Raw genomic sequence first — 25,500 nt, forward strand, 5'->3', positions numbered from 1 at the left:
AAATGGGCGGATGGGGAAATTTAGATCATCTGCACAAACAGGGACGCGGAAAGTATGAGCTGCCCCTTAATGCTCAAACTTGATCTCCCCTTGTCCTGTGACGTCAAAAAGAGATCAACTCTTGAATTCATGTCTGTCCCACCAGGACCCCACTCTCACTCAAACTAAGAGAAGTTATATTTGAAAAGAAAAAGTACAGTAGTGAAGCAGTTACCCCTACCATAACCATAAGTGCTAACCTCTTTATCATAATAGTTTAATAAAGGGGAAAAACAAAGGGCAATGTGAGCAGGAAGACACAGATGAGCAGGTTGGGGTGAGAAAAAGATGTAGAATGAGAGAAAGGGCTAAATATTTCACCCATGACGCTGCTCAAAGTTCCAGTTTTGTGGCTGGCTTTACTTAGGAGTTATAAAGCAAACATTACACACTCCCTCGGTCATAAAGCACAGTCTGAATAGGAGAATTTTCAAAGCTAAATATGTCTAACTAAGCACTACAGTCTGTGATTCTCAAAACACTACGTTTAGTGAGATTTGCCATGAGAACACTCTCTTTTAAAGGAGGAGGGGGCTTGTTTTCTCAGCCCATCTTCTCACTGGGGGCCTTCTCTTAAGTCTTTGAACCCTGGGTACACTGGTCAACCCATGCAAGGCCACTTCGACTGGAGCATCAGTCAGGTAGCCTCTTCCTGTTATTCCTCTGCCGCGATACTGTTTCCTGACAAAGATGCTCCTCGGGGGTTAAAATGGCGTCACTAGTGTTTGCTAGTGTTTCCTTGACAAGACATTCTATAGATGGACACTCGTAAGTCTGTCTCCGGCTTGTTTGTTATTACTGGATGTCTGGCTGACGGACTGATTTTCTTTTCCCACCAACCATGATGGACAGGCATCAACTTTTTCCACATTCAAACATTGTGATCGGTTGGCTATCACTGATTTTTGGATGATTAACCCACAGCAAAAGACATACCAACAGAACCTCATATCTCATATGATGACAACAAACATGACTGATTTAAATTTTTCCAAATAAAAATATCTGTGTCCAGATGAGCCTTTTAGCTCTGTTTCAGAAGTAACATGCGTCCATACTAATATGCCTGAAAACTAAGAAAATTAACTAATATGGATGAAGCCAGAGTCTCACCACTAGCAGAAAATAATGTCATCAGTGCTACATTGTTAAAATATAGATTGTAGTTATGCAACTTGGCTGCTCACTTCAAATACAACGTTTTTCATGCATTCAGATTAGGCCTAGACACTAAAACTGCAATGAGAGGTGTGCGTTTTATGTCATCATGCTGGTAGAGTGTCGACATCATTATCAACAGGTTTTTTTTTCTGGGAACCACGTGTGTCACCCGTGAAAAATAGGCAAGATGCCCGAGTTCAAAAACAGACTGCATGTTTTAATGCTCTCATTTTTTAACATGGGTGCTGAAATTACAATACTACCACAACACACATGTGACACATCCATTCTGAATCAGGCCTAAGTATGCATCCCCCGAAAAAGCTGCTACCTTACGGTATGAAAAAATTTAGAATTATAAAATATTTATTAGCCAGCTTAGACAGAGTTACAGTTACTTTACGCCACTTTGGTGCCTATTCACCAAAGTGGCGACTTGCTATGGCCAGGGAGAAGAGTCTACCTCATGTAGGCTTGCATCTCTAAGATGCTGTCGCTGCTGCAGCTGCCTTTGCCATAGTCACTTGGTTTGTACAGGTCACTCTTAAGCACAGTTACGGTCATATAGTATGTCAGACATACTTACAAACACCTTTTGCGGGATGGTAAGGTAATACTTTAAATGCTCTCTGATTTTGCAGCAATTTTGAACAGTTAATAACTGAACATCAAATTTGCATCCCACATTTGAAATAAGATCAAATTTTGAAGTTTGCCCTAGTTTGTCTTTTCTGTTCATTTTATTACAATTATGAGTATTGGTGAGTGTGTTCTGACTTAAAATGACAGGACTGGAAAAGTACAGCAAGACAGTCTGCAAGAGGGAGCTAAGAGCCTGGAGCGGCCTGCTGAGGTGGCTAGGATCCACACACTATGATAGCTTCCACACAATGGAGGAAAAAAGTCCACATAAACATGTGAATATCTCGTCAGTGAAGATGTTCCATCTCTTACAGGAAAAGAATGACACCATGCTGTGTCATGCAAGATATCTCATTAATAACTCTTAACTCACACTGTTCATCATAACAAACTGACTGGTACATTAAAAATAAGAGGTAAACACACAATTAACACCATGAATCCAAGACAATGGCCAGTATTTTTCCACCACATGAAAAACTCCATCTTTCACAAACACTACCTTCTCCTAGGTCCACAAAGGCAGTGACAGGTTTTAATGATTATGTAAATGAATTCCATCTTGACTGGATGTTTCCTGTTCTTAAGCCTGATTCATGGTGTGATCCCTCACAACACAGAGATTGAACCTCTGGTATATTTCCAAATGTTTAAATAATTGCACATAAAGATGAATATCTCATATTTATAAAACGTCACAATGTGCAGTGTTTAAGTAACATTTCTCTCCTCAATGGTGACTGATTGTGTTCACGCATGTGCAGTTGGTTCAGCATTAATAAATACACAGCTCACATTTCAGCAAACACTCCACATACACATACGTGTTCGCCTGTGAATGTGAAGCGGGGAATTATATGCTGCAAATCAGTATACAATCTCACCCTTCCTTTAATAACAAATTAACACCAGAGTTTCTCGACAGCCGACTTCATGTTGAAAAGCGATTAGGTAACGTTTCCTCCGTTCCCCTCTTGTCCAAACGACTCTGCAGTCATCTGAGCTCTGCAGCCCACCATTTCCATTAGTGGGCTTGCATTACTTCATAAAGTAAACTTTCCAAGAAGTTCCCAGTTATAGCTGAGGTCACATCCTTGTACATTTTTTTCCCCCAGTCATCCAATTTAAGGACTATAGTCTGCAGTTAGTCGAGTCACCTAAGAGCTATGGCTCTGTGAAATAGTCTCTATGTGGGTGGCAATCAAGCAGAACTGATGAACATTATATATTATCCTGTTCTGCATTATATCAACTGCTATGCCTTGACATGTTCAAACAAGAGAAAACGAGGAAAGAGGGACAATTCAGGAAGAACAAACTGTCTATAGACTGAGTCGCAGGTTATGTGATTATCTAACATGACGGTTCACCATGAGTCCGATTCCAGGTTTCTTCTATCAAAAAGGAACGTTTTACTCTCTCTCTATCATCATAAAAGCTTTGTTCATTCTACAAACTGTCTGGTTTCTCACTGTAATATTTTCAGGTCATGACCTTACTCTGTAAAGTGCCTTCATCTCCCCATATGTTGTGATTTGGCTCTATATAAATAAAAGTAAAGTGGGGCGGATAAGTAAAGAGGAAGCACACAGCTGTTTTAAATACATCTTCAGTCCACGCACGCAGAGTGACTAAGTGCCCTCACCTTGCAGGAGAAGTGACTGCCTGCGAGCTGAAGGATGAACGACAATCAGCGTGTTAGTGTAACTGCATAACATCCAGGGCTTAACGCTATTCTCTGTCAGGAAATGGCACCTAAAAGCACCTTCTACTCTTCAGACCCTTGCAGAAAAAAAATAGGCATCCAGCCCAATAAGTGTTTACTTAAACACACATGACGACTACAGAGAGTGAGTGCAGCTTAAAGTTGGATGATTCAAATGCTAGTAATAAGGTGAATCGTGAGGTTCTGTATCACATGAGCATCTGCTTTTGTCTGACTAATAGACTAATATAATAATTTCCATAATACATAACATTAGCAAGGGATTAGTCATACTATGTGACTGAATAGGAGAACGAGAGGGGGAAACACAGAGATTAAAAAGCCAAAACCAAAACATAATTGAAGGATCAAGGAGAGAGTGACTGCATCATACACACAATCCGGTTTCGTCTTTTTTGATGGCAGAGAGTGACAATAAGTCACGCACTTCACGTCTGCCGTGACTTATTGGCCGAGTAAGTTTCCATCACATTTTGTCACGTTTTATTTTTGGGAAGACAACAACATATTCAACAAAGCCACAAATATTGTGGCAAGTTCAGAATTTATAGCACTTCTTTGGTTTTCGATGCACAATTTTAAATGTGTAAAAAAGCTAGTGGATGGACATGCTTAGCTGAAGGTCAAAACCATTTCACTATAACCATGGTTCTCAAACTGCGGTACGTGTACCACCATTTGTACGCAAGCTTCCTCTGGAGGAAAATCCAGAAAAACTCTTCTACAATATATACCAGGGTATGTTATGATGGAATTTTGTGTAGATAATAACAATTAACAATACTATTATAATAAATTAAATAATAATAATTAGAGTCAACTTATCTCACACTTTCTCTCTCTCTCTGACCTGTACTGTAATGTTGGCAATAATACTTTCTCAGGTGGTATAAAAAGTTTGAGAACCACTGCATTAGAACTTTCATCCCGTCTATTTCTGTTAAACCCCAACTGTCTTCAAGTTATCCCTGTGCCTCCAGCTGTTTGGGGCTGGGAGAGGCCCGTTGCCAAGGCGACCCACACCTTACAAGTCTTCTTGTCTGGTCCTGTCTTGTCAAAGCTGGGAGAGGGAGGGGAGAGCGTCACAGAGACAATGATATATGCAAAGGGAGGGTGGGTGTGGTGGCGGGAGGAGGGGGTTAGTTATCAGAATAATAAGCTGTTCTATGAGGGAGTCAAGATCCAGGGGGCAAGCTCAGACTAGCATTGAGTGTTAACCAGCGAAATCTGAATTGAATCCCTGGCAACTCAGCCAAGCTCTAACTCTGGATTGATCATCCTCTTCCAGTTGCACACATGCAAGCTTATTTTTAAATCCCACTGACTTCAGGGAAAACCACAGCAAAGTATACAAAATACACTAGAAAGCCCTCTTGGATGCTTAAGTGTCGGGGTCAGCCGACGGCTTCAAGAAAACAATGGGTGCTGCTGTGTGATGTGGTGACAGCAAAGAGTCAGAGGGTGACAGCCTTGGTGTGTTTTCAGTGAATTTTAGTGCAGGTGAATTCATTCAGTTCAAGACAAGTCATGCTGCGAATTGAAGAGTAGCAGCCTGTGTCGGGAGCTGATGCTTTACTTGGCAGAAGAAGAACTAAGGCAGACCTGCCTGGGAAGGACTATAATGGTTTGCAGGACCCGGCCTAAGATTCTCTGTCTGCCTGTGCTCATGTCTGCTCTGTGTCCTGTTGCCAAGCCGCAGGGATATCAAAGAGATTATTTAGGGGGGGGGCCTTTTAAAAATGAAATAAAAGTTTAATGTTTTTTTCTTTTTGTATATAAAAATTCCTTCTTTGATGCGCCTAAATCTGGTAAGTGGGAGTGGGTGGAAGTAAAGGGCTGTATTTATATTCTTATTCCCCCTAGAAATGTGTGATTCACTCGTCCTACAAATGCAGAGTGAGTGAGCAGGAGAGTGAGCTGTGTACAGTGGGTTAAGAATGCCTCTGACATTGCCCCCTGCTGTTTGAAGCTTGTCACAGTCAACCCATTGAAATCTACTGAGCAACAGTCGACTGAGCTGGGTGAGAAATAAACAATGATTACAGTGAGTGCACAATAAATTAGTTTTGTTTTTAAGCCTAGGAGGGCCAAAACTAGCATGAGTCAGCATCTTCCGTTCTTACTTCACAACCCTAAATTGCTAAAATTACCACACATTTAAAGAATTGGGACATATGAGAATATCCCATGATGAAAAAGGATCATTGGCAGGTCAAGAGAAAAAAGCACTTGTTGGCTACATAGGCAAAAGCATTACATATGTTTGTTGCACAGCATGTCAAATAATTTCAAAGACAGACAAATCACTACAAAGTGAAATTAATTAATTACAAACCCCTATTGTCCTTGAGATGAGCTGTTGACATCTGAATTTAATGCTTGAAAATATGTAAAAAAGCTTACGTAAGAGCTGTGGAACAAAGATGTTCATGTTACAGATGAGTTGGGGGGGTCGATTATTAAGGCATCATTCAAGACAATGGTTAGATTTCTCGGTTGATCTTGAATGTTTTGGTTCAATCCCAGCACCCTCGCCAGTATGACAGGATGCACATGTTTTCAACTCTAAAAATCTAAGAGCCAAAGAAGACGGATGAGTTTACATTTCTGTCCCATTTGGCAGCTACAAGAGGGATTTTGGCAAATTGGCATGTTTGTAAATGACACAACTGTTATACATCAGCTGTTGGTCTCTTCCTTCTGTCTTTACCTTATATCCCTATTTCACTTTATCTCCCCCACCTGTCTTCTGCCCCACATCTTTTCTTTCACCCCAACCAGTTGAGGGAGAGGGCCACGCATTTTTGAGTCTGGTTCTGTCAGAGAGTTTTCTCTCTCCACTGATGACTTGTGCTTGCTCATTGTGTGAACCGTTGGGTTTTTCTATTCTTTCTATAATATATTACTATGTATACTGCCTTGAGATAATGTAACTTGTGAGTTGGTGCTATACAAAATGTAAGTGTTTTCATTAAGTGGCACGGACATATCTAGCGACGAGCAAGTGAACATTTCCCTCAGAGGAAGTGCAACTGCAGACCAAGCAAAAACTTAATTGCGACTTGAGTTCACACACTGAAATATGGGTGCTGCAATATTGCGATTATGTGATTTGGACGCTCAACCAACTGCAAGTCAGTCTGAGCTTTTAGTCATAACATTGTACCTAGTTTTAATTGCATGAAATAAAAGCGGATTCGGTTTGGTCCTCAGAAGAAGGGGAGTTTATGACCTATACTAGGGGGTGGGGTGAAAAATCTAATATTGTGCGTGGCGATATTATATCGATTTTTTTTGCATCTAATTTTTTAACTGACATTACAAATCAACATTTTCAGTTTCAGTCCACTAGATGGTGGCAAGTGCTCACTCTTACGAGAGCTGTTGTGCTAGTATATCGCAATATACTATATGATTTCGCAACTAATTATCGTGATAATATCTTATGGTGGCTTAAATATCTTCTTTGGGTTCCTCCCACAGTCCACAAACATGCAGATTTGGGCATTAGGCAAATTGAACACTCTAAATTGACTCTCATGTGAAGGACAAAGTGTTAGAAGACGGATGGAATTAAATATCAACGCAAGTATCTTTGGCAATTCCAACCCCTAGCCTATACTAAAGCCAGCCACCAGGTGGCATTGAAGATGTTTTGGATTCACTTTTGGGAGCTACCATGTTATCCATCTTTAAGTTCTTCCTGAGGTTTAGTCAGGACAATCTTGTTAGTGTGATAATAGTTGCTAAAGTAATGAAAACCAAACCATTTACCGATAATAGGCAAGAAGCCTCATGCATCTAGGGAGTGATGTGTGTGCTGCTAGTCCGTCCATCTATCCCAATCCACATTGGGATACACATATTCCCCTAATCCCCTTGCATAACATTATCAACGCTGACCCTGATCAAGGAGACAGGTGGCTTTAGATCCGCTTTGTCCCACACCACCTATCACTTGAGCCACAGCATATTTTAATATACTCCTATGAATACTTCTAAACATGACAAAAGTTTTTTCTCTGGTTAAAACTAAAATTAAAACATGCATAGGCCATATAATCCAGAGCGTTTGTATATTTCAGGAAAACTGGGAATGGGAGACTCAATAAAGTGCAGACCAGAGAAAAAGGCAGAAAGGATAGTTCAGGTTAAGCTCTTTGGCTCTCTTTCCATCCTTCACTTTATTATTCTTAGTTGCCATGGAGAAAAAACTATATATAACAGCTCCCTGTCTGTCTCTCTCTCCTTGCGTGCCGTCTGAATTCACTATCCTGTCTCTGTCTTCTTTATATTATTTCCACTAAGAAGACAGCAGGGGACAATCCGTCTACTGCCCAGCTCTACAGGCAGGACTGAGCCTACAAACCAAAACAATCTAGAAGCCAACCGACACACCAGACAGACCAGACACAATGTCATTTTTTTTTTTTTTTTTTAGAAACAAGTGGCTTTAAAGTAATAATTAACTTTCACACTCTAGTGTCCAGACACTCATGGCCCCTTTTAACAGCCCAAAGAAGAAAAGTAGAGTCACCACTATGCTTCACCTTCACTGTTAATTAATGCAACACAAGAGAGTTGCAATGACCTGTGGGTCAAAAGCTTAAAGGGAACGATTGGGAGTTTCAGGGACATTTTAAAGGGGTGACTGCATCTTCATTTTAAAGCCACTTGAACTTAAGTTCTTAAGATTTTTATATTGAGAACTGGTGTGTTATAGCAATATTGCTATCACAATACCAAAAGCATCAAACTTTAGGATTTGGGATTAGGAACAAAAACAACCTGAGTAGAGTTTGGCAAAAAGAATAGTCTGGTTTGAAATAAGTACTTATTAAAGTTAGAGAAACCTCATGGTGGTTAAAATGACTGCTTTGGTAATGCTAGGGGAGCTTTGTCATCATGGTCATCATGGTTAAAAGAAACCAACTCTGACTGTCAGTAGGAAGTGGGACAGGAAGACGTCACAATGACCTACACTTAACCAGCGGGTAGGTGAGCGTACTGCAAACCTACCAATAAATAGTTTACGGTACGAATCATTACAGGCAATCATGTTACAGTCCTTCGTGTACGTTAATGTGTAGATTTTACTGCAAACAGGATACTTTTGTTCGCACACTTTTAAGGGCAGTTCCTTCCCAAGGGCAATATATATAATAAAGTACAGTGCCTAATTGTAAACAAACAAAACATCACAATCCGTAGCTCCCAAAAATGCCAATTCATTGTAACCAAATAAGAACATTTCCAACAACAATTCCTTATTATTATTCCTTATATTATTTATTATATTGCTCATTGTGTACTGCATTATGTCATTGTCTATGCCAACCTAATAAATCTTTAATCCTCATAATTTACTGGAAATGGACCCATGCAGCAATGGTCACTACTGTTGTAAGTAGATGTATTCTATCTGTTGGCAGATCAAAACTATGGAATTATTTAATTTCTTGTTAAAAGCAAGTCAAGAAAACTGATAAGAATGTCATACCCAGCTGTTAAATGTGAAACTACATCTTAAAAAAAGACATTCACCAGAAACCTGCTCACTGAGAAATCGGTCCCTGCACAGAACTTTCTCCAGGTATTAGGAGTTTTTACCTTGGAGGCCCTCCGGCGCTCGGGACACTCAGGGTGCTGGCACACCACCCAGTCCTCCTCCTGGACAGGCTTGTCATCTGAAAACAGAACATACAGGTAAATTTGACATCTCTCTTTATCACTGACACATCAAACCGATCAGCCAGATGCACATCCATTAACACACCTTTCTAGATAAAGCAGTAAAAACATAATGTAGGCACCAAGACTACAGTCACTGCCTGTGTTTACATAAGGATGAACAAATGAAAGGGAGGACTGTGAGCACAAAAAAACACTCTCATACGAGTAATAGAGACCAAGCAGCCATGTCATAAAATGAAAAAAAAAAAGTTGCTTTAAGAGATTTCTCGTTGGAAAGGTAAACAGAGGGAAGAGGGTGGAGTGTGTTGTTGGGGGGAGATCAGAGAGAAGTGAGTAATGACCAAAGAGACAGGAAGAAAATTGAGCAAACGAGAGGAAGCCCCCCCATTCTGTGTTTTTAAGGAAAGTGCTCTCACAGTGAGCAAGCCCACTGTACTCCGCTCCACAATAACAAATCACTGTTGTCAAATAAAAGTCTGAAATCTACTTGACTCGTCGGCCAATGCTACTTTGAGGGTATGATAAAAGGCAGTGTTTACATTTACATCTTACACATGTACACACATGATAAAAGATATCATAACATAAAGCCAGAGCACACCAATATTGTCTGTCTAATGGGAAAAACAGAGAACACACGTGTAGGAAGGAAAGAAAGTAAGAGTAGGAGAGGGAGGGCAGAACGAGCCAGAGGTGGGCTGGGGGTGGGGAGCTTGTTGCAAAACGTCTCCAGTTTCCAGGCACGATGGGACTTTGTCGTAAACCCTCCCAGAAAGCTCAGATAACCTGTGTGGTGTAATGTCACCTCTCCCCATTTGGCCAAGCCATTATTGAAATATTATTATTAAATCATTAGTAATAGAGGCTGGCTGCTGCAGGAAAATTAGGTCACTCTGAGGCTGATATTTAAAGTTTTTTTAAACTCAGACAAAACTGAGGTAAACTGAGGTTTTAAGTCTCTGTATTCAAAGTCAGACTTAAAACCTTCCTTTTTGATAAAACTTGTAGGTATGCTGCTATGGGCCTAGACCGCTGGTGGAACTTCTGTGGTGCAATCACACTCACCCCCTCACAATCAGGGTATGAATATGGCATTGTGTTCATTCTCTCTCTCTCTCTCTCTCTCTCTCTCTCTCTCTCTCCTCTCTCTCACTCTCTCTCACTCTCTCTCACTGTCCTCATCTTGCAGGCGACCCCTGGGGTGCAGGATCCAGATCTAGTTGCAAGGCTATTATTATTAGTAGTAGTAATAGTAGTCATAGTAGTTTGCAGTAAATTTCAAGAAACTTTCCACGGTAACTTTAGTTTTAGATATTTTTGGGTCATATACAAATACAAAATATTTTGTTTTATCATAAGCAGCCATGCATGCATGCAAAATTATACAATTAATAAAATAATGATCGGAATAACAGATGAGGAATAGCATTGATATTTAACTGTATTTGCACCAAATCTGGTTGTTTTTGCATAAACATGAATAGTCACCTTAACTGATTGACTTATAATCAAGTGATTAGTTATGCATATCACTGGTTAAACAAAACGGGAACTTCTGGTTCAGTTGCTTTTGTATACAAAAGCAGAAATCAAGCCAAGCACTGTGTGGTTAGCACTATCTCTAGCTCAGATGTCATTAGTTTTTTAACTTGAATTCCTTGAAAATCGAGTGAAAATGATCGTCTAGACATTTCCCTGAAACCATAAATTCCAGGATGCTGGAGGAAAACTTAAGAGATCAACAAAGTTGAGTGGATTCATCTTGGAACCATGAATGTTTGCTCAAAAGTTTGTGTCATCTATCCAGAGGATGTTGGGATATTTCCCAGAATAAATGAAAACTTATAGTGGAATTGAAAACAGGCAAATGAAAGCCAATAACATAACCTTAAAGCAACACTACAGGAACAGTCAGAAAATCAGTGGGAGTGAGTGGGATTCATCCTTTGGCAACAATGAATGTCTATGAAAATTCTTGTTGATCCATCTGTTTGTTGAGATATTTCTGTCTGGACCAAAGCAGTGGATTGACCAATCAGCACTGCCAACCTCAGAACCATGGCCTTAATGAGGATAAAAAGCTCATTTGAATATCTTTCTACAATCCCACCATGGCAGAGTCATGTGTCTCTCCTGTCTTAGCTGTGCTTGGAGCAGGCTGAGACACGCTCTCAGGTCTGGATGTGGCCTCTGCCAGCAGGCCTCAGGCTAATGGCTCCCTTAGGGTTTACAAGCAGCAAGCTGCACTGGTAGCCTCTAGCTTTTATGGAGCTTTTCCCAAACAGGCAGAACCTTTTTTACCACAGCCGAACCTTTCAAGAGACAAATGTTACACTCTGCCTCATCGATGTGATCTCAGGTCCCATCACAATAAAATGTCCTAAATACCAAGGCCAAGTCCAACCCTGGTTGTTTTGACTTAAGTGCTGTCCAACTACATGATGCAAATTAAGTTATTATCTTGTTAATGAGATAGCTCCCAGTGAACTCACAAATACTGTAATTATCACTTGGCTGATGTTCCTCTTAGGTCTTCAAGGCAATTTAACATCTTCCAGCTCATTGTAGAAAATTTCCAGCTCATAACTACTGATGTGCTCAGTCTTGCCACTGTAATCAACACATTTTCAGTACAAATCTCAATATACCAAATACACTCGTAACTTCCCGGCACCAAACTTCAAATAAGTTACCACCTACGTGGTAAATTTCACATTTACCAGTTAGAGATTCAGTTATTTTCCTCAGGATGGAAAGCAAAACAAAAAGTAACTAAATGGAGACTGAAAACTCAATGTACATTCACTAAGTGGACAGAACATTATAACAGTAAAAGGGAACATGAAAACATGTTTAATCCCTTATTAAGGGTCCAAATTCAAAATCAAGTGTACATGCACAAGTCACAAAAATAATTGTGGTTATGTTACTTTCATTTTAATGTACTGAGCCAAAACCTAAAATATATTCCATCCCTGTCTGGCCTAAACTTAAGCTTATTCTGAGCTGCTTCTCAAGCATTGAGCATTTTTCTGTAAAATGTATTCTCTCATCTGCTGAACCCTCATCTTCTCTCCTACTTGATCATATCTTGCTGACTCTCCCGGTTTCTCTCTCTCTGATGATCTGGAATTCCTCAACTCAGCACTGCTGATTAAGCCAAAAGCAAACACAAGCACGCACTATACACAAACACACGTGATAGCAGACAATGAGCTTGCACACTAAAGAGACACTGGAGCATCCCATCTAGTGCTGGCTCGCTCACCACAGAGAGACATTGCCCGGGGCAAAGACCCGCTATGCTCCCATAAATAAGCCACAGCAATGGGGGCAAGTTGGAAATGATGCAGACCTGCACGTGCAAGATGAACAAAGTATTTCCACTCATCAGCCTTTACATCCTCATTTTTGTAACCACAGTGCAAGTACATGAACATGTCTGTGCCTGACGTGTTTCCACCGAGTAGAACAGTTCAGTATGGTACATATTATTTTGTGTTTTCATTTCCAAAATGACTGGCCCCATCCGTTCCATTTTTCAGTACCCTTTCCTTGGGGTACAAGAGTCAGCTGATTGGGCGACAGAAAGGCACCACTCCCTTGCTGGTGTTTCTTCCACGCCCGCAGTCTGTTCTCATACAAAGCTTGATGTCCTGTTGAGACAAACAGCCATAAGCCGAGCAGAAACAACAAGCTGCTTCGTTGTTGTCTGTTTTGTTGCGTTCAATGTCGTTGTTTGTTGTAAGTGCACCGGTACAACGTCATGCTAGGTATCTTGCTGACATGGGGCGATAGGCAGGGTCACACCCTGAAGAGATCGCCAGTCCATCTCAGGGCCACATATAGAGACAAACAATCATTCACTCTCTGAATAACAAAGTAAACAACTACAACTCAACAGCTTTCATCTACAGGTGAATAACTAGAGGGAGCTAGAGAGCAGACAAAAAACACGTACAGGTGTTTTTAATGCTGTGGCTTTAGCGGCAGCAGCCAGGATACAGCCCCCCTGCTTATAAAGTTGTTTTACCCCCACAGTGATGAAATCACATTCATGTGCATCTCTCATATATACACACACACACACACACACACACCACTACCCTCTCTTCTCCTTTGTTCCCATTCCACCACATCTGAGTGAACCCAAAGCCTCCATGTATAGCACTGAAAACTACACAACAACAAGTGTAAACTGTTCCAGAGGTGGGTAAAGGAGTAGTCAACTAATTACAATTTACATAAATTAAATCTCATTTAATTATGACTAATTATGTGATTGTATTCAAATTAGCTTTACAAAATACAGTCGTCTTTCTCTCTTCAGCCATATCGGATACTCAATACCTGGTCACCATATTTAACAGGGGTCATGAGGGGATTACTGCATAACTTGGATTTTTTGAGGCATTTATGTCAGAAATTACAGTCATTGGTCAAGTTATTATATTATAATATGTCCTTTTGTTTCAGGCTATTCTTTTTATGGGCTTTATTTAAGCTAAATTCTGAGTAAAATGTTTTGTTGTTGCTAGAACTAATGGATGAGTATAACCCAAGGAATGGCAGTGTACTTGTACAATACACTGGGGATAATTTAGACTGGCAAAGAGAAGGAAATGTACAGCAGGAATGTAGTTAATGATGCTGAGACTCAAATTAGAGCTGAAAAACAAACAGTTTATGTCATATGACATAAACTGTTTGCTGGGCAATGTGGAAAAAAAAAAACTTATCACGATATCCTTTTTTCATATTGTATACCACACTAACTCACGTCACTATTTATGCCAAGCTCAAAGTTTCCATTTTACTCTGAAGTGAACTGTAAAGATAGGCACAGGTTATTTTGGTTTAAATATTGTTTATATTTGTAAAGGCTGAACATGACAACTGCGCTGCAAATGGATTTAAATTAATAAAACAGTGACAGTCACGTGTTGAGACTCGCAAAAGAAAGGGGTTCAGGGGGCCAATGCTGTATATAATCTTTAAAAAAAATAAAAGTGACGTCTTTGTCTTCTGTCCTATTCAAAAAAAGACACTGTTCTTAAAGCTGGCAAGCACAAAGGTTGAGTGCTCCAACAGAGTTGGAAAATGTTTCTGTAACCTGGAGCTTAATCACAAAAATAGTGAAAAGGTACGGACTAAAAGCCCCACTCTTCCTTCTGTGGCATTCCTCTTTCTGGATTGTGCCAAACAGGTCTGCATCAGCATGTACTGTCCTTAAGCTAACCAGAGAGTAGCCAGATTAGCTGGAAGAGAACAGAGGATGAAGAACATTCCTCCGCAGCACTATGTTATCACCCCCCCTTCGGTAATGGCATAAATCGGGCGAGCACAGCGGAAAGCAAGTGCCACCGTGCCACGTCAAAGCAAAAAGCACTGAGGACAGACAGGGAAGCATTTCAGTTCAGCTATGCACTTCTTCAGTGGTAAATATTTCATCTGTGGAGCTGGTCTCATCCACTCTTTCCCTCTCTTCTCACTCATGTGAGGCTGCCTTCATGCCAGGTCACTGAGTGCTTTCCACGGAAGAACAGAGGAATGGAAACAAAAAACCTTTTCCATGATGAGGCTGAAATCCTCAACTCAAAATGCAAGTGAACCAGATCATAACAGCGAGAAATAACAATGTGAAGTAATGTCTGATCCATGTTGAATGTTAATCACAGTATCACACGACATGCTTGACAAGGGAAGGCAGCTCTAGTTTTGAGGATAAGATAGTGTCCGTAATGTTTCATGTCTCAAATCACGCAATCTATTTACATAATAAGAAGCAACATGAGCTAAAAATAAAAATGTCCTCAAACAAAAAAGACTGAAGACAAAGTTTTGTGTGAATACATAAAAAATAGATGATAGCAGCTCACAGATACCGCTGACAGGTAACAGTGAAATAAAAAAACTTCTGTTTTTGATTAAGTATATTTATTTTTCCAATAAGAACTAATGAAGAAGTTTGTCTGCACACATTCTTTTTTACTATTTAAATATTAAATGACTATGAAACATCAATCCAGTAGGGGTGGTCGCTTATTTCCGTGTTATATCGTTTATTATATCCAGGATTATGTTCTCAAAAAAAAAGAAGAGTGATTTGATATAAACTGGCCTTTCACTGCCATAACCAAGTTCATTACTTTCAGTATGAAATTCACGGCATTGCACACTTTGCAGCCATTAGTAGTTCACACACCACATGAGTGAATCAGGGAATCACAGACTACATAATCTTTCACAGGGAGAAGCCGTTGACATGAGTTATAACATGTGAAAATAAAGTAATAGAGTGTTAACTTTTAGTTCTTCCTCGTGTTCTGTAGCCTCTCAGGTGAGTGAGGTTTATGTGGAGGCAACCTGCTAGCACAGTGTTTCACTTCAGCTCCATATTGTGCCACTAAACTAGACCCACTATCAAGAGAACAAATGTTTACAGGCTGTAGAGAGTCCTAATTACTATATCACAGGTATAATAAATATATTGTAAAAATACATTTTACTGTACATTTAATGAGCATATTGGAAATGTCCATTTGTGGGTCTCTCCTACTTGCTTCTAGATAGCTAGCTGCTACTAGCCTGACACATTTAGAGAGAGCTCTGGTACAAGATATTAGGCGTGGGTCAAAATATCGATTCGGTGGTATATGTGTTGTGATTGGCCAGCCAACAAGAGCTTTCCCACTGTCCTGTGATTGGCCAGGTACCTGGAAGTGACGTAATGGTAAGCCAGCTCTCAGATACACTGCTCCCCCTCTGGCAGGGTGGATGCTCTGCATCTCAGCAGCTACAACAAGAGTAGTTCTTCTTCTGCGGTTGAATGTACACAACCGCATGTGTCCGGACTAGTGCCCGCACCAGGAGGCTACGGTGGTGAGAGGAGTGGTGAGGTATACTGATGACAACATCAACATATAGAAGTGCCGCTCCGCTTCACAGAGCCCAGGAAAACAATAAAACCCTATTTTCTCAGCAATGGCTGAACTGTTTGTTCTGAAACTTTAGGGTTTGATAAACGAGGTAATGACGCAGATACACACACAAACGCAGCGTTAATTGGAGCGTCCGGTCTATGTCGCCTTTAAATTAACCTTCAGTCAACCTTCTGTGGCAGAGCAATAATACAAAATACAAACAACATCAGTGGGTGAGAAACCACACACACAAACACAAATCCACTTAGTTAGGTGACTTGTTGACCAGCTTACCACACAGATCATGGATGACGTCCAAGGATGACGACCAGGAGTAGCGCTCTATTCCAGCTTGAGTAAGAGAGGACGGTGTTGCCTCCAGCTCGTATGCTCCACGCTTCTTCCAGTACATGAACATTGTGGCTTCTTTATCCCGTCAATTAATAATCCATATAGCTCGACTCATGTTCTGATCTGATATTACACGACATCTACTGAACCGACACACCCAACCAGTCCCTGACTTTCCAAACACTTCTGCAGACAATCAGTACACCTCCATCATCAAACATCACTGTAATGTAAACTTTGCCAGCTCAGCTCAAGATTAAACTCTGCCAACTGCCAATATGTTTATTCAAAATCTCCACTTGAAAAATTACCTCATCCAGCAAAATCCCGAAAGACTTTGAACCTTGTCCAAGTCTTATTCTACTTTAACTTTGGTTGAGTGGGGCAGAAATCTTTCCCTCAAGTACAATCCATTTCATCTCCAGAGGACCATGTTATTGACTCCAAACCTGGAACAAGAGTCACTGCTGCCATCCAAGTTTTAACAGGCAAAACTTCAGTGGCCATCAAGAAATGTTACTGACCACAAATCTGTCCACAAAAGGAAAAGGCTAATGTCAACATGTCCCTTTCGATGCGTTTCCCTGTTGATTCTGAACGTTCAGTCCACCGTTAATCATCAACCAAAAGCCCACCAAGAGCTGTCAAGCACCAAATGTTCTTCTAACACATTTACCAGAGCTACCCTGACAAAACTACAGATGTGCAATAGCTAAAACCTCTCTCCAGCAACAAATGAAGTAAACTTTGCCGTTGCTTTAGTTCCTGAGCTTCGGCTTTATCCCTCAGAAAGTTTCTCAAACTGTACAAAACTTTTGTGTGTGTGTGTGAGTCAAGCAGCTCATGTTAAAGCTGTGTGTAGGCTCTCTTGGCGATAGGGGGGCTTTCTGCCCACTCCATCAGACAAGTGTTGTATTCATACAGAGGTGAGTTGCATGCTGGGATGGGCAATCTGGGCCAATGGCTTTTGGACTGAGTGACACAAAGATCTCTTTTAAGCCTCTACCCACATCCAGAATGAACTTTCTTTATGTTTTGCGCAAACTGTAAAAGGCTGACATTTTTCTGCATTGATTAGTGCCCGCGCCTTTTATGTCTCCTGAAAGATTTATTCCATTTTTATGAATGCACCAACTCTGTGTTGAATGAGCTGTTATTTTCTGCGGAGGTACAATGCACACATTGGCCCCTTGGCAATTAGAAATCCCAAATGATCAAAATAAATATCCTTAAATGAGACAATGCCTTGCACTTCACTGATACATTTGAAAAACAGCTGAAGGGTTAACACAACATCCAGTTAGATAGCTCAACTCATGGCATAATATTTTCCCCAGTGTTGCCTAAATGCCGATGTACTGCTATTATACATCTAAAATGGGAGAAGAAATACTGTGAGAATGTACTGTGCTGGCGAAGAGAAGGGAGGGACGTTGTCACACACAAAGACCCACATGTCCAATTTTGGGATAAGAAATTAGAGGGTAGGATAGGAGCCGGTTTGCTGCACAGCTCTGGGCTTTGCAGACATATGGTAATAATCTGAAGCAGCTTTGAATACGCGGCTTCCCTTTTAATGAAGAGAGCAGTGGTGCAGCATGAGAACTGGGCAGCAAATACAAGGGCCAATTTCCACCTACTGCAGACACAAAGAGGGCAGCAGAGGAGGTATAATGCAGCCAGGCTTTCATCATCATCCATCAGATCACCCTTTAATAAAAAAAATGCTTCTTCTGCCAGATGTGGCAAGACCATAAACTACCTGCACTATTATGTACTACAGTACTTGTATTCAAAAGTACTTTGATGTGATGGCATATAAAAATACTGAAGTTATAAATGCAATCAGCTTTTTCTGGCATGGTTAGATCCAGTTAACGCTCAGAGAGCCAGTGTGTAGCAATGATGCAGATGTAGGTTAAATTAATTTTTCCACCACTAATAGAATGATTTTTTTAAAAAATGATGGTCAAAATGGAAGCAGTAGAGCCTGGCATTGGTGGACTTATTAACATTTGTGAATGAATGGAAGCATGATACTGGAGTGGCTAGACCCATCTGTGGGAGTGAATAAACATGAGCTTGGTGACTGATCTGGTTTCCAGGCCAGCAGTCGCCACCATATTCAGAATTGTATGGTCCAGGCACCAAATACACTGGATCCTACCAGGATTCTGCCCACAATACAAGTGGATGGCAACTGTGATCCTTAAATTGAACATTTAATGTGATCCAACACCCTTAGCACCCCTTTTAACTCTATTCCTCCCCAGTTTGAAATGCAAGTTACCTCTTAAAAGCCTCACATAGATATAACACAGATAACGAGCTACGGAGAACAAAGCACCAACTTCTCCACACAAGCTCTCAATAACTGACTAGGTTAACATTTTGGAAAACACTTTTTTTGGGTCCTTTCCAGGAATGGGATAAAAGGAACAAAACACGTCTTTTTTCATGAAGTATGATGTTATAGAAATGTTTAACAGAAATGTAAAACCACAACAAAATTTATGGAGTCTGGAAAGCTCACAGTGATGACCAAAGCGGGTCGCCAAGAAAAAGTTAGTGCAGGACCTCTATAGCAATATTTTCCTGACATATAACATGTGAATTATCCAAAGGGGCTGTATGTGAGAACTCAAATGTCTGTAAAAGTCACTCCAGACATTTTCCAGAACTTTTCCTGCCAGCTCCCTCGTCAAATTTGCAGATAATGTCTGAGTGAGCTCATACAAGAACACACAAGGAAAAACACCAGATAATTCACAAGCAAGTGGGTGAGCGTCCTGCCACCCCTCGCCTGGATGTTTTAAACATGCTCCTCCTATTGTGTGAATATGTCTGACCCAGATAATCTCCCACTGCATTCATCACATCTAAACGGCAATCCTTGGAAAATCCAATCCGTACCAATTTTGTAGATATTTTTTCAGAACCAATGTCTGAAAATGGCTTACTGAGTTTTAAAAGTGCTAGTGGGTGGAATTTCTTTTTACCATTAGTCTCAAAACCATTGTAGGGATTTTGTCAGGTCTACTGTTTAATGGCAACAGATATCTATTACGCCAGGTTTATCCGACATGCTTGCGCATTACATACACATGTTGTATGAGTTAAACTAAGCAAAAAAAAGACCAACTTTCAGTCACACCATTCCAGTCCAAATGGCAATGATTACAGAATTAGACAGTCATAAAAGCAAAAAGGCTGGTGGTACAATGAGACTTTTTCATAGTACTGCACCTCTAGTTAATATTAGTGTTGACGGAAACTGAAGGTAAAACCTCCAAGTGAGCCAAGCCAGAATAAAAGCCTTTTCAATATAACCACAATCACTAAAGTATTAATGTTGTGTTGAGAAATGACTGTGTGAGAGGCTGCAGTTCGACAAGACTGTAAATGAGCCTGTCTGAGTGTGAGTGTGTTGGGGGGAAAAAAGTGTGTGAGCTTGAGTGTTGATGGAGGGAGAGCAGTTGAAGGCTTGTGCGTGCCCATGTGGAGGAGGTTTGGGTTATATTTAGTAAGGTGGCCCATCAAATGGGCCGAGGTTAACCCTTCACTGCCAAACAAGTCTACATTTAGAGCGTCTCTGTGTGGATGCAAATGAGTTATCCCATTTCCATTTTAGAGTCACTATAAAAGCCTTATCCACTAAGGCTGTCTGCCAGTGTGTTTACATGCATGTTAAAAGTCTGAGTTTAGCCGGAATAAGACAATAATTTGGTAACAACGCATAAACGCAGTACTGTTGCCGGAAATGAAAAAACACAATGGGGTCAGCGAGAGCGAAAGCTACCACTTTTGAACCGACAAATACATGAGATTTATGCTTTAGCACCACAGAACGATCCACCTTGCCATTCATTTTTTGTGGCGTAAAGGTCAACAGGAAACTAATTTAATACACACTATCTTATAGAGAGATACAGCACCACTTACGGAGGCTTATATATGCAGACTCTGAAAGTTGTCCGATCGCCTGACCAAGTCGGACTATGGCCATAGTGCGATGGCAAGTTGACAAGGCAAAGCAGAGCTTACCACGCATAAAATGTTTCGACAAAAAAAATATACTAAGAAAAAAACAAGTGGCAACTTTACTCTGAGTGAAAACATTTAAAGCCAGAGTTGGCTTTAGTGTAAAAAGGTGCGGTTTTACCCTATTCTCATATTTTATAGACCAACAACTGACTGAATATTCAACATGATTGGCAGCTTAATCAATATTAACACTTGCAACTCCAGAACAATGTTTATCACCTGTTACATAGCGTGTCACTTTGGAAAATATGAAGTGAGAGGCTGATGAGAATGCCATTACTCTTAAAACTGGGAAAAATTAAGTGTTGACATACTGATAAGGCCAGACAAATATTCCAATCAATTCTGTGTTCTGCACCATAGTGGTAGGATCATCACATCAGGATGGTAAATCATCTTGAACCCTAGACAGATTTTATAGCATTCCATCAAACAGTTATGCAAGTATGCAAGTCTGGACCAACATATGTTATACAGTCAAATGTGTGAACTGAAAAAAAATGTTTTTTCACTATTTTCTTTACAGCAGTATCTTATGATAACCTGAGCACTGATGTGAGGGTGCGAGATTATTACTATGAGACATTGTGTAATTCAAACAGCCAATCATTAAACCAGCAACAGCTCAGAGAGACACACAACCACTCTTCAAGTTGTTGATATGAATAATCCCATAATTGAAACAATCTGGTTAAAATTGCAATGGGGGCTGCATTTGAGAAGCCAATGACAGAGTCAGCTGGAAATTCAAAAACACTTATTCCATAAAAGTACAGTTATTGCAAAGTGGAAGGCTGCAAGATCCATAAACAGTAATTTAGCCAGGGTGGAGGTTATAAGTGTGGAAGGGCACGTTCAGAGATAAATGCTGAAATGAAGTTTAAGAAGGTCTGTGTGTGTGTGTGTGTGTGTGTTCTTGTATTTGTGGCTTTGTGAGGACCAAAAATTGTATAAACAATGGTGAGTGAGGACATTTTGGCCAAATGGGGGTCCTTGTGTCTTTTGGGGGTTAAGACCTGGTTTTGGGGTCAGGGTTAGAATTTGGTTTAGGTTAGAGTAGGATAAAGTTTAGGGTTAGGCATTTAGTTGTGATGGTTAAGGTTGGGTTAAGGGGCTAGGGAATGCATTATGTCTATGAGGGTTGTCACTGTGAATGAAGCACAAACATGTGTGGTGTGTGTTTCATCATATTAGCTGTTCAATTTTGTCTGAAAGTAGCTGAGTGACATGATTCACAAAAAAAATTGTGATTTTAAAGCCTATGCAGATTACCTAAATACATAAAACAGAAGGATACAGTTTTCCGTCTCAGTAACAGCAGAGCTGGATGAGGACAGAGGACAAGAATACCCCCCTCAGGGTGAAGAAAAGAACCAAAACACTACACACAGTGGAATATGAACTCAAGAAATACACTGTGAAGTAACGTCCCACAAAATGAGAACGACAGCTACACAAACGTGCTGAGAATGAGGGTCAGAACAGGCTGAGTATTAAGATTAATAGAACAGTATCCGCTTCTGTTCACTGTCAGCCATTTCCACGTGTCCTTGTGGTCTTTTGTCAGTGATGAGTGTGAAGGGGAAAAGATGCGTGAGAGAGGAGGAGAAGGAAAGTAAGCCTCCAGCCTCCAGCTGTGAGCACGCCTATGACAATGACCTCATCCTTGACAGTAAATAGTGAAGTGCAGAGCCACAACACCTGTCATGTAATGTGATATTAACCTGTGCTTAGTGAGTCTTCAATTTGGGAAATTTGCTTCTTTGGTTTTGCTTGCAGCTGTAATCAATACTTTGCAAAAAATATATATCACATGACTAAACAATCACCGGAGTCTGCAGCTTCCCTTCAGCTCTGTGGAGCATTTCTGAGTGGTTTGGGGGTTTATATATCATAAGTTAAGTGCTGTATTCTCTCCATTCTAATAGCATGTGTTTTCAGTCAATAAACTGAGGATAAGTTTTTACATTAAACCAGATTTCGATGAGCACAACAAAATATGTCATTCGAAACACTTGCTACTGAATTTAAAAAGAAATTAGTCTGACAGCACATCTAATGCGCTGGTTAATATAGCAATTGTTTTATTATGGTTAAAATGATGAAGGTTAAAACGATGAAGCAGTAAGTCTTTATTGTGCATGAGTTGGACCGTGTATCGAACTGCAATACTTTTGTGGTATTGAATTTTTTAAAAAAGGAAGTTAGAACCAAAGATGCAGTTCATTCTTCAAAGGAGAGGAGGCACTAAACTAAAATGTTTGTGTTGTGTTTTAAGAGGCTGATGCTTGTTTAGATAATAAAGCTATGTTGAGACGACATAAAGTGACACGGCAAATTTAATGACACACTTGACTGTTGGTGGAATAAATAGCAGAAACGTTGCTCCATGTTAAACTGCAAGATGACTGTAATGTGTAAATGTAATTTTTATTGTTAAAATAGATTTCATTAAATTAGTATTGGAAAAAAGTATCAAAGTCCAAATCAATATTTTGAAGATTTTCAATCAATACCCAGCCTGATCCATGATTTAAATGTAGATGTCATCAACCAAAACCCATTAATATAGCGGGAACAGAGGGTTAACTTGTAGGTTGACTTCATTACTATGACTTTATTACTGGGGAGGCAATCATTGTTACTAATGCCAGATAATTCCCAAAAAGAAAAAATGTCATCAAGAATAAAAAGCATGTTCCTCAAACATGTCAATTACAGCTCACGAGTAACAAAAAAAAACTTTAAATACAGCAACTGGCCATAGTCAAATGGGATAAGAATGCCGGATGGGACATGGCCAATGACAAGTTTATACCCACAGTCTTGATCTGGTGACTCAGAGTTGTCATCTATTAATGACAACAAAGCCAGTTTTTTCAAAGGGGAATCCCCCTGCAAGTGAAAGGGGAGACATCGGTGCTCATATAAAAGGGGCTCTAGGTTTCCGATCAAAGTAAAAAATGTATGATGAATTTGATCATGGCAAATGAAATGTAAAGGTGTTTTTGTTCCGTGGGACCCCATATCCACATACAGGATAAAGAAATGACAGGATACAAGGAAGGAAATTGTCATTGTCTGGGGGCTTAAAACTGAACTATGCAGGACGTTTTACTCTAATTTAACAGCTTCTGAGTCATTGTGATGGTTAAATGACTTGTTGCAGGGAGATTTGGGGGTTGTCTCCACTCCCCCTACTGTCTTTTAGCAGAAAACCAGACTTGCAAGATCAAGGCCACCAGCCTGAAATCAGGTCTTGTGAAGTCTCAAGAAACATGAATTGCATTACGCCACTACACACACACACGCCTCCTAGCCAGGTACCAGCTAGAAGATTGAGGGAGCAATAGCATTATTTTAGATGTTCATCATGGCAGAGCCTGTGAACTGAAACAGAAAACTATTGTCTGAGGAAGCAAGTAAGAGGAAACGACCGTCTGACCGAGTAAGGGGCCAAACATCGGACCAGCTTTTTCCAAAAAGCATGCAAAACAGATGCTGACCTGCCGTTTTAGCAGTTGTAATTATCTGTGGTATAATTCTCTCTCTGTTCTCTATGTATTTATGTGTATTTGCACATGGCTCCACGGCTTGTGTTGGCCAGCTCCAAGGGGGAGCTTGGTAGAGAGAACGGTGTCCGTAACACCTATCGCATTTAACCAGAGAGCAAAACAGAATGCAATACAATGCCGTATGCAATGCAAACTACTGAGCTACACAACCATCTAAAGGGTTGACAGCACATGTTCTGAAAGAAAGAAAATATCCAGTTCGCAGCAGTTCTCTGTGCAAAAAGGCCTTGTTGATGCTAGGCGAAATTAAAAGGCAACAGTTAATGTTACAACCAAGGTGTGCAGACGACCATATCGGAACATGCAACACATTGAACCTTGAAGCAAATGGGCTACAATAGCAGAATACCACACTGTGTGCTACTTGTGACACTTTATTAGGTGTCCTGTGTACCTAATAATGTGGCCAGTGCTGAGTGCTTTGACTTACTATGCACTTTTTTCAGACCAAAAGCAAAATTGCGACCAGATTCTGGCAGGTCTGGTGACCAGAACCATGAAAAAGTAACAACTGAGCCTGGCAAAGTCAGATGCAAAGCAGACTTTCATAAAAGAAACAGAGGTTGTCGTGCAAAAATATTAATGCAGAAGTAATTATTCCTGAAGCAGTTAAATACAAGAGAGAAAAACAAAAAAAGGAGCACACTGTGACCCGGCGCGCCATCAGGAAGAGGCAGAAATGCAAAGAGGGGAAAAGAGAAAGGAAATTACTGTCGGGGAAAAAATGGTAACAATGGAAAGACAGTATTAAGACGGAAGTTTGAACTGTAACAAGCCACAAGCCAGACCAAAATCCCTCACACACACAAACACATGACATGACATACGAACTGGGATTATATCTGCTGGCTGTACCAGAAAGACTAAACATTCAAATATTCCCTCAGAGATGTGCAGATGTTTTTGACTTTCAAACACACATTTCTGCTGACAAAAGCCATCTCAACAAGGTTCATCGACAGACATCATGTGACCTTCCACGGCATACAATTTGTCATGTCAAGTGTTATTGAGCTTGTGATATGATCAAAAGCTCAGTAACAGTTACTAAATGGGCACTTTTCTAAGCTATTGTTTCGACAGTCAGTAATAAATTCCCTATCTCCAGAATTTTATGGCAGTAAGCATTAATAGAATTTCAAGTGTCCACAATTTGGTGTGGATTGGGAAAATTCCCGTCTCATGATGAAGAGCATGTGCCCTGATCAAAAGCCTCAGAACAGCTGATCTGCATGAGCTGAACAAACTATTGAGCTTAACATTGAGGTCAACATGAATGAGAAATAACTGAAAATTTGATCACCTACAATTCAGTGACCATGTTCCGTTTCCAGGCTCAAAATGG

At 40.3% G+C, this 25,500-nt stretch overlaps 1 protein-coding gene across 2 annotated transcripts in view; it reads right to left on the minus strand.

Annotated features, from left to right (window-relative positions):
• plekhg5b (pleckstrin homology domain containing, family G (with RhoGef domain) member 5b) overlaps positions 1-25,500 on the minus strand; it is a 63,125-nt gene that overhangs the window by 34,939 nt on the left and 2,686 nt on the right. For both annotated transcript variants that reach the window (XM_044038635.1, XM_044038634.1), the window contains one exon: positions 9,179-9,255. In XM_044038635.1, coding sequence (XP_043894570.1) covers positions 9,179-9,255 — 77 coding nt within the window. The remainder of the gene's footprint in view (positions 1-9,178; positions 9,256-25,500) is intronic.

The sequence above is a fragment of the Solea senegalensis genome, linkage group LG11 (genome assembly GCF_019176455.1).
Source record: "Solea senegalensis isolate Sse05_10M linkage group LG11, IFAPA_SoseM_1, whole genome shotgun sequence".
In the NCBI taxonomy this organism is placed as follows: domain Eukaryota; kingdom Metazoa; phylum Chordata; class Actinopteri; order Pleuronectiformes; family Soleidae; genus Solea; species Solea senegalensis.